At 44.7% G+C, this 17028-nt stretch overlaps 3 protein-coding genes and 1 pseudogene across 3 annotated transcripts; 3 read left to right on the top strand and 1 right to left on the bottom strand.

The window, feature by feature from the left end:
* Positions 1 to 3522: 3522 nt before the first annotated feature.
* Positions 3523 to 5370, bottom strand: LOC136540299 (protein MOS2-like). Its single transcript, XM_066532301.1, has one exon. It carries the CDS (start codon positions 5159 to 5161, stop codon positions 3839 to 3841), a length of 1323 nt encoding a protein of 440 aa, XP_066388398.1. The 5' UTR covers positions 5162 to 5370; the 3' UTR covers positions 3523 to 3838.
* A 53-nt stretch (positions 5371 to 5423) lies between these two features.
* On the top strand, positions 5424 to 6642 carry LOC136540301 (protein MOS2-like). The gene has a single exon (XM_066532302.1). The coding sequence runs from the start codon at positions 5441 to 5443 to the stop codon at positions 6452 to 6454; it is 1014 nt and encodes a 337-aa protein (XP_066388399.1). The 5' UTR covers positions 5424 to 5440; the 3' UTR covers positions 6455 to 6642.
* A 2412-nt stretch (positions 6643 to 9054) lies between these two features.
* On the top strand, positions 9055 to 10274 carry LOC136537328 (uncharacterized; annotated as a pseudogene).
* A 3949-nt stretch (positions 10275 to 14223) lies between these two features.
* On the top strand, positions 14224 to 15276 carry LOC136537329 (uncharacterized). Its single transcript, XM_066529335.1, has one exon. The coding sequence runs from the start codon at positions 14224 to 14226 to the stop codon at positions 15274 to 15276; it is 1053 nt and encodes a 350-aa protein (XP_066385432.1).
* Positions 15277 to 17028: the final 1752 nt, after the last annotated feature.

The following is a 17028-nucleotide window of genomic DNA, read 5'->3' on the forward strand; positions in this document are numbered from 1 at the left end:
ATTTGAGAGTGCTCAATATTATTAAGTTAATTATTGTAGGAATTTTTGTGGTAAATTGGTGATAGCTTTAGTCCTAAACATTTTATAGTAGCTTCATGGTATTATTATGTGCTCACTGTAATTTTTGTAGCTTTAGAATAGACTAAACATTAGGATAATTAAATGCTCTTTGTTTTAAATATACATTAAATCATTAGTAGAAATAAAGATATATCATTCATTTGTAAAACTAGGTGTTTGTTAGTTGAACCTAACACTTTGCTCGATAAAGATGATAGTTAGCTTAGTATCTTAGTCATTAGAGGTAGCTTAGTAGCTTAGTATGCGTATTCTTATTTTAAGAGTTGCCGTTGCATAAATGTTAAGTGTTGCATCATCATCGCATGCATGTAGAGAACTAGTTGACGGAGATCGTGACCACCAGCAATCACGAGTTCGAGGAGATCGTCGAGGACTACGAGGAGGAGATTCTTGTACAGAAGGAGGTCCCGGAGCCACCACTGGCTGACTCAGCTGACACCGCGCCTGCCCAAGGCAAGCCCCGGTGTATAACCCTTATTTTTTATAATCACTGAATATATATATATATATATATATATATATATATATATATATATATATAGATGTGCATTTACGTTACATAAATTTTATGAAAACCACATGCATAGATATAATTGTCCTATGAGTCCTACTAGTACATGTTCGAGTAGCTGTTATACTTAGGTTTTCGATAACGTGAGTAACCTACCGTTACTCATAATAGGTGATTATTATAATTACTCTCATGATAAAATGATGAAAAGAAAAATAGAGACTGGACAGGGATATTGTATGAATATTGGTGGTTGTAACATGTTGTTTCCCGCGGCCAACGGCGCTTAGCTTGGTTACACTGTTTTTTTTCTGTTCGTGTCGATTAAGGACCGTCCGTTGTTGTTGATGGTAGTCAGGTCACAGACATATTATCCTGAGCACATACTTGCTTATGGGAGCGGGAATGCTCGTTACGCTCTTGTCGTGGGTTCCGGCTCTTTCCGGGCCGACTGATTGAAGGCGAGAAAATATGGAGATCTAAGCACCATACTGAGATCGGGTCTCAAGTATGGGGGTTTGGAGTCCAAGTTTGGACGGAGACCTGGACCCCGTGACAGGACCGGAATGGATTGGTCTTGTTTGTGCCTGGGGTACAAACGGGACGTGTATTTCGTGGTACCTAGCTGGTATACATTGGTTCGCGAATCGTCGTTTCCGTAAGACGGTACGACTTGGCTATGGTCTAGCACCGTGGTAAGAACTAGAAGATGAAAGATGGTAAAATGGTTCTGATGACTCAACCCTTGCTTGAAAGTAGAACATGTGCTTACATAGAATGGTTAGCTAATGAAGTAATCATGACCGCTAATAAAACTTGATTGTAAGGATGAACTATTAGTAATGCCTTTCGTAAACAAAAAGAAAACAGCAACCACATATTGCCTATCATATTCCTTGGAGTCGGAAAACTATTCCCTCTAGTCGGATAAGTCTTGCGAGTATATTGTGTACTCAGGGTTTATTTTACTCCTGTTGTAGGTGCAGCTTGAGGAGTAGCTCTTTGTGTGGAGGATTCTTCTGGTGGACACCTTTATCGTTTTCGCTAGATGTTTATTTTTATTCCGTTGTTTAATTATTGCATTCTAAACTCTGGTATTGTAATAAATGATTTCCAAAAACTCTGGTGGTATAAAATGAACTAAGTATTGTAAGCTCATATCCATTATTGGATTCTGGATGTAAAATGTGGATTGTTTCGAGTTCTCCCTTGGGAGGCTCGACGGAACTGTCCAATGTAGCGAACTTTCGAGGTGCTTAGTGTCTAGTGGAAGACACGAGCGTATCTAAAAACGTGCTATTTTGGACGGTTCTGCCACAGTCACCAGCAGCAAGCTTAGGTGCAAAAGTTTGAATTCTTTTATCACACTTGGGGCATGGTGGTGCTGGAAGCACTGCAATGGTTGCTTGTTCAGCAGAGTTGCTCCCAGTATTGCTTCAGTCCTGCAAGAAATATATGACGAGGCAGTTTTGGATTATGTCGGATGGCAAGAAATTATGGGAGATCTGGGCAGAGCGAAGTGTTGAGTAGAGTCGTTTTTTGATGTTTATGCTCCCAGTATTGTTGCAGCAACCACTTGGGGCACTGCAAGGGACCGGTCCTTTTCTTTTCTATATATCTAACATAACACAAAGACACAGTCTCCTGTGTGTTCGAGGAAAAAAGGAAGGTGGAGTGTGAGTAAAGACTGCACACATAGGTGTGATGAAATGGAATCGGAGGTCCCAAGAAATGTTACAAAGCTAACAGCAGCATATGTCATGGTCATGGCAATAAAAGTTCAGCGTTGCAAGATTATACTATGCATGCACACATGAAACTAAAAAATTTCTATTTTATTACCATGTCGGCACACCCATAGGTACAACACTTCCTAGCTACTGGTTGCATGAAGCCTGTGTGCTAAGCTCTCACCTAATTGGCACAGGTTGCTGTCTTTGTGGATCAGATGATAATGTTCCTAGCATCCCAGACACTTAAGGCCCTGTTCGGCTTACCCAAAAACCGGCTTGTTTTTTTAATTGGAACAGTGTTTTTCTCTTACAATAATTCAGCCAGAACAGTGTTTTTCAGCCAGTTTCAGCCAAGTTCATATAACAAGATCAACAATATATCTATACAAGTTTTGTACAGGAGTATCTAGAATTTTTAGGAGCACTATAGAGATTATCAAGAACCTTCCCACTCGATTTTTACATTAGTGGAACCTTCTCTTCACAAAAGGTGATGTATGCATTCTATTTGCAATAACCCCTACAAACGTCACTCCTCCTGAACTTTACAGACACGCACAATTGGAACACCATAGTTCTGATCTTATTTTTTGTAGATATTCCAACAGTGCTTTGTCTTCAACCGTTTCACACAGAACCCATCCTAAAAGCCCACCAAATATGTAATATCTCACATCATATTCCTGCAAAGTACCTTATGATTCTACTAGCCCTAGAATTTAGCCCCCTGAGACAGAATATTGAGTGAAAACACAATCAAAATGAAGATGCCACACAGACTAATATCTATAATGATGATCAAGTAGGGAGTTTCACAGTATTAAAAATAGATCACCAAAATTAATGATGAAGTTATCAAATATAGACGCCAAATTTATATCAACAGTTTGGCAAATAATACGAGAATTAAAGGTCAAACCATTTTCCACATTAGATTGTTTACCTCCTTTACTCTCCACACAAGTTCAAGATATAATGAATGAAATCACTATTTTTCTGATGTGAGCATAAATTAATGTAGATTCATGGTTTTGATACATTTCAGTAAACATATTTAGTTATTAATAATGATAATCGCAGGACAATAAACCAAATTCAGAAAAACAAGATGGCAAAGGATTCCACGAAGTCATTCAAAGAAGGCCTCCTCAAGTAAGTAGAAAGGAAGCAAGGAACTGAGAACGAAATAACATAGGTCCGCACTGAAGTTAGTAGAACACAAAACTACAGTTTCTTTCACTGACAAAGAAACAATCAGTTACACTCAGAAACATTCCACTATTTATCCAAAGAGCCCCTCCAATACAAGTGATCACTCCTAGATGATCAATAAGTTGAGGACTGACAAATAAGTAGCAAGCTTACACAGACAAGTAAGAAATGCATAGCAACCCGACAGTTTGTTCAAGGTTTTACATCCAACCAATTCCTGACAGTCTGTAAAGAAGTAAAATATATTACCTAGCATAGCAGAAGGCTCCTGGTAAGCATATCCTCCTCAAAAAGAAATTAATCAGTAGCCAAGCAACTCTGGATCACCAGTGTATTCTGCCATCTGGTCATATCTAACACGTACAATATCCTTTGTATCTGCATCCTCCACCAATCCGATCTCTTCTTCGGAATTCTTCTCTACCAGGTGCCCATATAAACCCTTGTTCTTCCCATAAAGCACAAGCACCCACCCGTTCGTCCGTGGAAGTACAGTTTCGAGCATATCCTGCTCCACCCCCTGCACCAACTCTGACCCATCATCCATCATGATGTCACACGTTGTAGGCCCCACCACATCGACAACCTTACCCTTCATCAAGTACAGCCTCTTGCTTAGTTTCTGACTAACAATCCGAACCCTGATATGGCTCTGCAACCACCGAACATTGCTTACATTGCTCCGAGTATCGCTTGCATTACTTGTGCCTTCTCCGCTACCCCGGCCATTCCTCACCTTTTCACGGCCCTCCTTCTCAGACCTTTGCTCACTAGATCTCTTCTTCCGGGCACTAGAATCCCTCTCTTCCATCCTATTTCTATTGTCTCGATCTCTCCTCTTCGCACTCCCATTCTCTGACGCCTTCTTCTCGCCAACAATCCAGTCGCCAGAACGAGTCTTCCGAGGATCTGCTTCAGAGGGGTTGTAGCCTAACCCCTGTGTGCCAGCACGGCGGTCGTATTCAACAACTTTGGTATCCCCTGTCTTTTTGTTCCTACCAATGCCCTTACCTTCCGTCCAGCCGTATCCAGCAAGAAGCGCCGCGCCGAATCCCTCCACGGGTACCTCATTGAACTCGTCCATGCCACGGTGCTCCGGAAGGACGTCCATGTCCTCCTTGTACCGCTGCAGCATGAGGTTGCCGGCGGCGGCAGCATCAGCAGTGGCCGGAGGCGGTGGCGGTGGCGGTGGTGGCGCCTTCTCTGATTCCTTGGCAGCAGCAGCGTCGGTGGCGCCGTTGCGGCGAGTGAGGCCGTAGCCGATTTTGGATGACGGGTCGTCGGGGGCGGTCGAGGTGTCGAGGACGAAGGCGGGCCCCCCGCCGCCTGATTCGGCGGCGAGGGCGGCCTCCTCCTCAGGGGTGGGGAGCGAGGACGGTTTGCGGGGGCGGTGGGTGAGGAAGTTGCCGGAGTTGGGGAGCGGCGCGATGACGGCGCGCGCCGCGGCGGAGGCAGCTAGGGTTTGGGACGGATCGAACTCTGTGACATACTGCTGGGCCGGAGCGGGCGCGGAACGGAGGTCAGCGTCATCGTCGTACGCGGCGGCGGCAGGGCGTGTGGGAGGCTTGGGCGGCCGCTGCTTCGAGGAGGAGATGGAGAACGAGAGCTTCTTCTCATTTTCCATCGCGTCGGCGGCTGGCGGCGAGCGATCCAGGAAAAATGCGAGTCTGTTCGGTGGAGGAAGCTGGACTGTCTCGTGGCCGAGTCGGAGACGGTGCCCGTGTCCGAGTCGACCATTTGGGCCGGCCCCATCAGAGGAGAACGATTCGGGCCATGACCCCCGGCTACGCCGTGTCCGAGTCCAGTTCGAGCCCACGAGTGTACATATCCACGGCCTCGCGCGTCCATTTGGCACCAGTCACCGGAATACCATATCATCGCCGCTTGCTCTGCCGCGGACGCAATGGGCGAGGAGAAGAAGCTGTCGATCTCCATCGTGTGCAAGCGCCGGCCTCAGAAGACCTCCTCCCTCTTTGCTGCCATCGACGATGCCCCCGGCTCCGCGCCAGCGCCCGCCCGGCAGTACGTCGCCGAGTTCGACCCATCCCAAACACTAACCCCGGCGGTGGCGCCCGTCGTCATTGCGCCGCTCCCCAACTCGGGCATTTTCGGCCGTCGCAAGCCATCCCCACTCCTCGCCGCCCGTTCCACTGCCGCCGCTGGCCTCGCCGCCTTCGTCCTCGACACCTCCGCCGCCGACCCCTCCTCCAGCACCCATTACGGCCTCACCCGCCGCGACACAGCCGATGCTTCCGACCGTGGCATGGACGAATTCCGCGACATGCCCGTGGAGGGATTTGGCGCCGCAATCCTTGCTGGCTACGGCCTGATTGTAACAAAGGGGGAGGATACCAAGGTCGCCCGTCGTGGTGCAAGGCACGGGCTTGGCTACAACCCCTCTGAGCCCGACAAGGATTGCAAGAGGTCCGGTGGAAAAAGGTCTAGAACAGAGGAGGATTGCCAGGAGAACGATCGCGATGCCCGGCGCAAGAGGCCTTGTGGTGAGAAAAGGTCTAGAACGGAAGCTTGCGAGGAGCTGAGAGACGGCCGGGGCAGCAGCAGGGTGCGGTGGCTACAGAGCCACGTCAGGGTCCGGGTTGCCAGCGAGAAGCTGGGCAAACGGCTGTACTTGACAAAGGGGAAGGTTGTCGACGTGGTGTCGCCGACGACGTGCGACGTCGTGATGGATGATGGTTTGAGGCTCGTGCAGGGCGTGGAGCAGGGTATGCTTGAGACAGTGTTGCCGCGGACGAATGGCCTGGTGCTCGTGCTCTACGGGGAACACAGGGGCTTGCGTGGGCGACTGGTCGAGAAGAACGCCGAGGAGGAGGTTGGATTGGTGGAGGATCTGGATACCAAGGGTATGATACGTGTTGGATACGACCAGATGGCAGAATTCACGGGCGATTTGGAGTAGCTGAGATACTGAATATTTTCGTTTCTTTCTTTGGGAAATTGAATGTTTTCTTTGTGGTCTGTGCTAGGAAATTTTGGAGATGAAGAGGTAGCTGTTGACCACCATGAATTGCGATAAGTAGTCACTAGATTTTTGTAATAGAGAAGTAGATACAATTTACTTGTAATGACTGCAGGCTGCAGATGAAGGTCGAGTTTATGTGTGTAGACAAAAGATCTTTAATTGAATTCATAGTTTCAAACCACATCGTATGTAAACTTCCGATGACAAGTTGATTGCGTGACGAACTATTATGCTCTGCTTCCGGTTCCGGCTTCCATGTTGGACTGGATTCTTCAGTCTGTCTATGGCATCGCGGGATGTTTTTGTCCCAACTATTTCTTTCTCTAGCATGTGCATGTTAAATGCAGAAGATCGCTATTCCAATTATGGATTTTTCATTGTGCACAATTTAGACATCAAGGATGTAGCATTGTACATTTGTGCCATCCATATCATGCTAATCTTGATTTTTTTAGCAACTCTTGCTAATCTTGATGTGAGATGAAATCTCCCAAAACTAAAAAGAACAAAACGTGGACACTTTTTTGTGCGACAAAGTTTTAGGGTCGCCGTTCCCTCTTCTTGCGATCCGCGGCTTCGTAGAATCAAAACGCCGCGCAAACACCGCGACCCAATACAAGGAAGGATCTACTCCGTGTAAATACAAGGAAGGTGGGACCCAATCACCATCGTGACTCCGTTCAAATACAAGGATGGTGGGACCCAATCACCATCGTGAGACTCCTTGCCTTATTGACTCACAATCACCTTCTTTCTCACCCAATCACCATTGTGCGTCTCGGCGACATTCTTTCTCCGCGACCGGACTCCCTTACCTGAGACCCCGCCACTATCCGTGACCAAGTCCGTGAGACTCTGTGCGCCGCGAGACCCCGCCACCCTCCGTGACCTGCACCCCGCCGCCTCGGCGACCAAGTCCACGACCCCTCCGTCTCCGCGATCTCCCTCGCCGGGCCAGCACGACATGATCACACGTGCCCGCGTCGCCGACATCTGACCTGGAGCCTATGTCGCCGGCGAGGACACCTTGGCGAATAGGCATCGCCGCCCATCACCCGGCGTTCAAGCAGCCCTACCACCGGCGTCTGTGGTGGCTTGCCGTCCTTCCTATGCACCAGAGACGGAACCGACGTCGCCGACGTGGACCTACAAACCCCCGCCGATCGAGCATCACAACCCATCGTGAACGTCCGCCGCTCATTCCAGGTGTTGCTGACTGACCTACTATTCATTAACAGACAATTCAATTTTGTTTTGCATCCCACCTGCTGTTTATAGTCGGGCAATTGCTTTCGGAAGGATAGAGGATTCAATTAAATGCGAATTGCTTTCACCGTCTGTTTATGGCCAGGCCACAGTCGTCCCTGGCTAGGCCACAACCGGCCAGCAGACACCCCCGGCCGACCAAGGACCAGCCCCGTCCGGCTATAGCTAGCCAGCGGCCGGCCAAAACCCTAAAACCAGGGCTAGACAGCCACGGCCGGCCAAAATTTTACAATGCATTTTTACTGTTTTTAGGCAGCAGTGCAGCATAAGACCCCTCTCTGCTCTTTCACTTTGTGCCAACAGCAGCAGCCATCTCATGTCCTGATCTGCAGGTCAAGTAGCAGCCGCAGCTAGCCCAGGAACAACAGTTTTCGCTGCAGCAATTGTTCGTTCAGTGTGCTCTCTCTGCTCTGCAGGCTGGAGTGTACAGCATTAACCACAGACCAACTCTGCTTTGTTCTTCGATTTCTTGTGATAAACACATTTTTTTCCATGCAGTAGCACCAGCAATATCTGTGGTGTAGATCATCAGCAGGTTGGCACAGCAGGTTGACAACAGCAGAGCTCTCAGGTTTGCACTGCTCTTGTGCACTTGCATTTAGAGTTGCAGGTGGTTCTTCGATTTCTTGTGACAAACACATTTTATTTCCTTGTAGTAGCACCAGCAATATAGATCATCAGCAGGTTGGCACAGCAGGTTGACAATAGCAGAGCTCTCAGGTTTGCACTGCTCTTGTGCACTTGCATCTAGAGTTGCAGGTGCACATTTAGTTTATTATGGGCAATATCTTTTTTGTACTACAGTAATTCAACCATTGCATTGCTTTGAATATTGCTCTTTTGTCATGGTTGATATGCAGTGGCAAGCATGAGCTTGGGTTTAACCATTGTTCGTTTGTCAAATACTTGAGTTGCAGTTATTTGTGTTAGAACAAGCTTAATTAGATAACAATATATTTTTATGTGTTCGCTAGCTGCAGGGTGCAAGGTAGTTGTCAGTGCAGCAAGTTATTTGTATTTATTCTCGGCAACTTCTAGGCACCTCTCTATTGCTTTTATTTGAATCCATGCTTGGTAATTAGTGGTTTGGTTGGGCTTCTAGCTAGAGCTATTTTCAGTGAGTTATCTTGCTTGTGTTTAGTACATCTCAATTAGCTCTCGGTTTAATATTTTTCATATTAATTAGAGCTTTGTGAACTTTGAAAAATTCCTAATTATTCCCTATAATTTTTTTTTTCAAAATATAGATATATATAGTATAGGTAGTGTTGATGGACACGCCAAGGACAACCTGTGATCGGGTACCTTTGAGGGACCTTACAAATACAACACATGGAGGTATATAAACTTTTTATAGCCTCCCTACATGTTCTATGTTTATATGTTTTCAACTCCTCACCAAACTTTATTGAACGGAATCATACCCGATCGGGGTTGGTGCCACTAGATGGGGATTGTAATGAGCAGAAGAGGCAGAGGGAGAGAGAACAGTATGCAACAATGTCTGATGAAAAGGGGAGTGAAAGAAACAAGAAACACCGTCAGAGGTATAAGATGAGTAACCAAGAGAATGTTGATCTTGAAAATAATATGGATGTCCATTCAACAGGTATGATGGTATTGTTGAGTGTCATTTTAATTGCCATATGCGTTATAACTAATAACAATTACTATATTTAAACTTGCAGATGTGAATTCCAATAATAAAACAGACGAAAATAGTGACCGGCTCCATAGGCAGTCAACCTACAGTAATGGCTTACAATAATTATCAGGTTACTTATTCTGCTAATAAAAGTATTTATTGGTGCGGCGACTGAAATTATCGTGGCAACATAGTTTGCTTATTATATGGTTTAATTTTAATTATATGGTTATATTTGTAGATGGTACGGAACCTTTAAGTTGCATTGGTGGCACTGATGACGTGCATGACATTGACAGTGAGGAAGATATTAGCATTATTCATGAAACGGGTACACTTTTTTGTATCCATTGCATGATATTCTTGTGAATCGTGCCGGTGTTAGTTTCTTACCATTGTGCTTAGACACCGTCCTAGCGTGTGTTGATTAAGATGTCATTCCATGATATATATAGGTTCTAGATATGCACCCAGTCCCATCAACCGGCTTGTCACGTGTCCAAGAGAGCGTAAGCGTGATCGTGATAGAGCACGAAAAGTTGCAATGTCTCCTGAACAAAGGGCACTACTGAATAAGAGACGACACGAATTGTATGCACAAAAAAATGCATTAGAAAAGTCTGCAAAGATGCTACAAATGACTCCAAAGGAGACTTCCCAGTCAACAGGTATAGCAATAATATTGATTTCTTTACAGCAAAAAATTCAGTGGTGCCGTAGACTACTTATTATATCAATAGAATTTTAGACGGTCCTATCCCTTTAAGCATTGGAGGAAACGAGGAATCACACCCTCCTGGTGATATTGACGACAGTTTAACTGAGACGGATATCAACACTGTTTAGACGATCCTATCTCTTTAAGCATCGGAGGAAACGAGGAATCACCCCGCCTTTATAGAATCATGGCTTTGTTTTTAATTACAAAAGGAGTTTGAACACCATTGTAGTTGACACTGTTGTGTAAACTTTATTATCATAGAATTTGAACTACTGTGTGTCCTTCATCGATGAGACATTGAGACCATATTTTTTCTTATTACATGTAGGTGATATAAATGCATCCAATTCCCTCGACAATATTGTCACGTGTCCAAAAGAGCGTAATAAGCGTGAACTAGATAGAACACGATGGGTTGCACTGTCTCCTGAACAAAAGGCGCTAATAAACAAGAGGCAGCGTGACTTGTATGTGGCAAAAAATACAGCAAGAAAACTGCAAATGACTCCACAAGAGAAGAAGCGAAAAGAGATGAAGAAAAACTACAATAGGATGGTGAGAGAATACCGAGCCAACAATTTGCATCCGGACTCAATAGCCATGGAGAGCCCTCACTTTAACCCTCAGCTTATTTTCCCTTCTTCACCTCAATCGCCTAAAACACCTTCACATGATATGGAAATACATGAATTGACGGGCACGCCCATTGACATCGCGTCGTCTGTAGTTCAAAATCTAAAAGTCTAGACCCCTAAATTGGTTGCGGCACAGACCATACATAGGCATCGAGTGACCACTGGAAGAAGGGCTAGAGGGTTTGCGGATGGAAAGTGCAATGATTCAAATGACCCGACTCAACCGAGTGTGGTTTACAATGGTAATTATATATATTATATATATTGTCGACACTTTCACATTTACTCTTCTATTCCAAAAACTCATACCATTTCTTACTACAGATGGTGTCACCCAGGAATCTCCAGTTCCACAACCTAATAATTGCATAGGTACACATACACAATCGTCTATAGTTGACGGTACCTCTTCAATGCCTCCAAATGGTGCACAAGCTCATACGCTAGACTCTATGGTCGATGATGGTATTTTCTTTATTAAATTTATCCCTTTTTGTTTTTTTGTATGCCATTATGTTTCTCTCATCATATATGTGGCCGTGTTGCACAGACTATGATGAGGATGTCATATTTGAGGAGGACGAGGAAGAGGATGAGGCGTACTTTTTCGCTGGACAAGGTACATCGCATAATAGTCAAAACATTCTTTCACAAACTTTCTTTCAACACGTAATACATCAACATTTCGTCAGAAGACAACGAGGAGGGAACCGACTTCGAGCACAATCTCGACATGGATGAGCAAGAGAACAGTGAGCCTGATGTCCTGAATCCATACGATAGGGTTTACGCTAATGTCCAGTCAGAGTCGCACATGCTATCGTCGGCGCCGAACTGCGAGCACTGCAACACAAAGAAATTTGAGGGTGAACCGCCCGAATTCTGTTGTCAGGGTGGAAAGGTTCATCTTTCAACTCCAAAGACACCACCAGAGCTCATGAGGTTGTGGTCAAGCTTGGACGCTGATGCTAGGCACTTTCGTGCAAACATCAGATATTTCAACGGCCACTTCTCTTTCACTTCTCTATACTACCACCTAGATTGTATCACCACTAACATGTGAATCTGCAGTGTCTACATGTTCCGTGCCCTTGGCTAGATTTACCATAACATACGATCATTTGGTAAAGAGGAGGGTGTCGAAAAGAGACACCTCGAGCTTTATTTTTACGACGACGATCCGTCCCTCGAGCATCGGATGAGCAAGTGCCGTGAGCAATGCGCCCAAAAAGATAGAGAAATTATAGAGCAATTGGTTAGGATCTTTGATGGGAATCCCTACTCCCAACAACTAAGGAGTATGGGACACATTGAAAACCTCGAGGATTACTGGGTCGAGCTAAACCTTGACTAGCGGCTTGACCAGAGAACATATAACGTGCCGTTGACACCAGAGGTGGCCGTCGTCTGGGTTGAGGGGAGTGAGCATCACAGCCAATTCGAGCATAGTGTTCTCCTGCAAGGGAAGGATCGGTCTATACATGGCATCTACTCATAAATGCATGCTATGACTCACTGTCATACCTGGTGTTTCTTTCCAATGGGTGAGCTCGGGTGGCACAATTGCATTTCAAAAGTGGGTGTGACTATCGCTCAAGTTGAGCGAGCTTGAGCAATCCGCAAAAAGCATGTTGAGAATGGTGGCGATGATGATGGAGGTAACTTAAACTCTTTTCAATAATGCAATATAAACCCTTTTCTGTTAACCCATGACACTAATTCAAACAATGTCTCCCTATAGAACCTATTGAGAATACATGTGTCTCCATGCGCGACTACTACTGCTACAAGTTCTAGATGCGACCAAGGATATTTAATCCAATACTCTATGGCCGATGTCTTTTTCCAATAGTTTCCCGTCGACACCTACATCAACAATGAGAGCTTGCATTTAGATTACATGAGGAACAAGCAAGATACTTTGAGGGCTAACCTATACTAAGGCCTGGTGGACAGCATGCATTTGGGTGAAGGATCTGCTAAGAATGTCGGAAGGCGTATTGTCCTGTCTTCGACATTCATCGAAGGACCCTGTGATATGAGGCACCAGTACATGGACACAATGGCTCTGGTGCGAAAGTACGGTAAACTAGATATCTTCCTCACAATGACATGCAACCCTAACTGGGATGAGATCAAGAATGAACTTTATCTAGGCTAGACACCACAGGACTGCCTAGATCTCGTCATACGAGTCTTTAGAGTAAAGTTAGAGGCGGTGAGGAAAATGTTGATGGAGAAAGATATACTTGGGAAGGTGAAGGCCTATGTATATGTAGTGGAGTTCTAGAAGAGGGGTTTGCTGCATGCACACTTCTTGCTAATAATGGAACGAAAGTACAAGCTCACATGTCCCGAGCAATATGACATGATTATCACTATAGAGCTACCAAACAAGAAGAAGTACCCTAAGCTATACAAGATGGTCACGAAGCATATGATGCATGGTCCTTGTGGGATGCTTAATTCATACTATCCATGCACGGTGGGCCGTGGGTCATGTAAGAACCGTTACTCGCACCCATTCTGTGAGGCAACGTCACAGGGGAAGGATTCGTACCCCATCTATCGGTGACGCAATGATGACCTATGCAAAAAGTTTGAGGCCATTACCTAGACAATCAATGGGTCATTCCTTACAACCCTTGTCCGCTACGTACCTTCAACTGCCATATAAATATTGAGGCCTGTGGGAGCATTAAATCAGTAAAGTATCTTTTCAAGTACATATACAATGGACATGAGAGGGCATCGGTGGTGATGAGGGAGACTGACAAAGCAGATGAGAAAAGGGAATGTTGATGAGATCAAGTAGTATTGAGACACTCAGTGGGTGATGCCTCTAGAAGTACTGTGGAGGATATATGGCTTTCACTTGAGCAAGAATCATCCACCAGTACAATAGTTGTAGGTCCATCTACCCAACATGCATATGGTGGCATTTCATAAATGGGACAAGGTCAAACGGATCATTAATAGGCCAGGTGTAGAAGAGTCAATGTTGACAGCATACTTCGAGGCAAATAGGATGCATGAGGAAGCCCACGGAATTTTGTATCAGGACTTCTTGGAGCATTTTACCTGGTAATCTGATGGTAAATTATGGTAGAAAAGGAAAAAACTCTATTTTCCAAGTTGGCAGAGTCATCTCAGCCCATCCTACTGAGGGAGAACGCTACTTTCTTCATGTTCTCTTGAACAATGTTGCTGGTGCTATCTCATATGAACACCTCAGGACGGTTGATGGCGTGCTACTACCTTCATTTCATGAAGCTGCAGAAAGGAGGGGTCTAATCGAAGAAGACAATACACTTGATGAATGTCTAATTGAAGCTACTTTTTTCCAAATGCCTTCCTCTCTACGAAGGCTATTTGCAATAATATTAGTATTCTATGAGCCGAATGATGTGATGGGGTTGTGGAAAAACACTATGATGCAATGTTAGAGGACTATAGCCGCAATAATCCATCCCAGGATCTGGTGCAACAGATGGTTTTGATAGACATTAGAAACATGCTTCAGTCTATGGGGAAGGACATAAGGGCATTTCCTCTTCTAGATATTGATCACTCATACGATGATGCCAGCCATATTCCTCGTGAGATATTTGAGGAAGCTAGTGTCGAGCAGAATCTCGAAGATGTGCTATTGTGTGACTCACTCAACGCCGAGCAAAGGTTTGCCTACGATGAGATAATGGCCGCTGTCTATAGCAAGAAAGGTGGGCTATTCTTTGTGGATGGACCTAGTAGGACAGGAAAGACCTTTTTGTATAGGGCACTTCTCGCAAAAGTACATAGCCAGGACAAGCTTGCCATGGCTACAGATACATCTGGAGTCACAGCGTCCATAATGCTAGGTGGGAGAACGGACCACTTGTGTTTCAAGATACCCCTCACTGTTGAAGAGGGTGGTTGCTATAGCTTCATGAAACAGAGTGGTACTACCAAGTTGCTGCAGCAAGCAGCTCTCATAATTTGGGACGAGGCATCTATGATAAAGAGGCAAAATGTGGAAGCACTAGACAATAGCCTATGGGATATAATGGGCCGGTCAGACCTACTGTTTGATGGGAAGACTGTTGTCCTTGGTGGGGATTTCAGACAGGTCCTCCCTATTGTGCGGAAAGGATCCCGTGCTCAAATAGTCGGTGCTTCTCTACGAAGGTCATATCTTTGGGAATCCATGCGCCACCTAAAGCTCGTCCACAACATGAGGGCTCTAGGTGACCCATGGTTTGAAGATCATCTATTGTGCATTGGTGGTAGAATGGAAGAGGTTAATGGAGATGGCAATGTATGTATACCAGACAAGATCTGTGTCCCGTACTCTGGTGATGCTGAGAAAGATCTTCATAGACTGATCAGTGTCATTTTTCTAGATCTAAATGCAAACATGGCGGACAAAGACTACACCACCACAAGAGCGATTTTATCTACATGTAACGATTGGGTTGACATGATCAATATGAAAATGATTGATATGTTCTAGGGTGGCGAGATAGTGAATCATAGTTTTGACTCCACGGTAGATGATCCACATAACTACTATCCATCGGAGTTCCTTAATAGTCGGACCCCCAACGGACTGCCCCCACACATCTTGAAGCTCAAGCTTGGGTGTCTTGTCATATTGCTTAGGAATATTGATCCTGTCAATTGGCTATGCAATGGTACAAGGCTGGTGGTGTGGGGGTTCCAAAGAAATACAGTCGATGCGGAAATCGTGGTGGGGCAACATGCTAGGAAGTGGGTATTCCTTCCTCAAATACCGCTATGCCCGTCTGATGATAAGATGTTCCCATTCTAGTTTAAGAGGAAGCAGTTTCCTGTCAGGCTGAGCTTTGCCATGATGGCCAACAAGTCAAAGGGCCAAACTATCCCAAACGTGGGTGTGTACCTGCCCGCATCGGTGTTCTCTCATGGTCAGTTGTACGTTGCGATGTTTAGAGCCACGTCAAGAATGAATATTAAGATCCTTGCCCTCCCGCCTGATGCGGATGCACAGGAGGAGGAGGCCAAAAAGATGGAGAAGAAAAATGCTAAAAAGAATACCGAGGGAAAAAAATAAGAATACATCAAATAAAAAAGATAAGGATAAGAAGACCCCAATAGTGGATGAACTTTCACAAAGAATATTATATTTAAGAAGGTTCTAACGCCATAGGCGAGGAAACAGAACATTACTAACGCATACAATGCATTTTTCATTCAATTTAATATTGCACAAATAGTATCTAACTAACACCATATTTGTTGCTGTTACTAGGTATTTTTAAATGGGTTATCAGACTCTACACGGAGATGTTGTATACACACTACATGCCAACCAGAAAATCATCCAGACATGTTAGATTTACATTTCAAGAACAATGTCGTGTAACATGTTTATATTTATTCAAATATTATATTTAAGTTTGTATATACGTTTGTATATACAGCCGCTTGTGTGCTATTCATCCTAAATGCTTGAAGGCTAATCAACTATGTGTGAGATTACTAAATTAATAAACTATGTGTGACATTGTGAGATTATTAAATTAATAAACTATGTGTGATGGCATAATGAAAATTGAACATGTGTTATATTATTGTTATAAAAATGATACTTTGAGTGTTTTGTTCATAATATTTCGTTTTGTAACCATTCATAACTATTACACGTGTATGTTCTCAAAACCATGAGTTTTGTCGACTTCCTCCACTTTTCTTGTCGGTGCAGAAAGTGATCAATACGTAAATATTTGTAGTTTTGCCGTACATTATGATTGGATGTGGTCTAGCACTCAATGACACAGGGTTTATACTAGTTCAGGCAACGTGCCCTATGTCTAATTTGAGTCGGTCGGTGACTTTATTCCTCAGCCTAGGTGCTCAAAGTTTGCTATGGGGTTATAAACGAGAGGGAGTAAGATGGTGTAGGGTTGAGATAGCGACTAGAGGGGGGTGAATAGTCATTTCTAAAACGTAATCGCGCCAGCTAAACAAGTGTGGAATTAAAACTATCGGTATAGCCAAGACTACACCCCTCTATCTATGTTCTCTAGCACCTCGCTAAGATCCTAATTAAACAAAAAAGGTGCCGGGCTAGCTAGAGCTCACCTAACCAATTCTAGGAGCAAGGTCACATAAACCTATGCCACTAGTACTTCAAGCAATGAGGGAGCTCCTACACATACTAGTAAGCAAAAGCACAAAGTCAACTAAGCTCACTAGCAATGCTTAATAACAAGGCAACCAATGC

The sequence above is a fragment of the Miscanthus floridulus genome, chromosome 2 (assembly GCF_019320115.1).
Source record: "Miscanthus floridulus cultivar M001 chromosome 2, ASM1932011v1, whole genome shotgun sequence".
In the NCBI taxonomy this organism is placed as follows: domain Eukaryota; kingdom Viridiplantae; phylum Streptophyta; class Magnoliopsida; order Poales; family Poaceae; genus Miscanthus; species Miscanthus floridulus.

Coding starts and splice junctions, on each gene's coding strand:
- LOC136540299 (XM_066532301.1), bottom strand. CDS start 5,161: ATGGAAAATGAGAAGAAGCTCTCGTTCTCCATCTCCTCCTCGAAGCAG.
- LOC136540301 (XM_066532302.1), top strand. CDS start 5,441: ATGGGCGAGGAGAAGAAGCTGTCGATCTCCATCGTGTGCAAGCGCCGG.
- LOC136537329 (XM_066529335.1), top strand. CDS start 14,224: ATGTTAGAGGACTATAGCCGCAATAATCCATCCCAGGATCTGGTGCAA.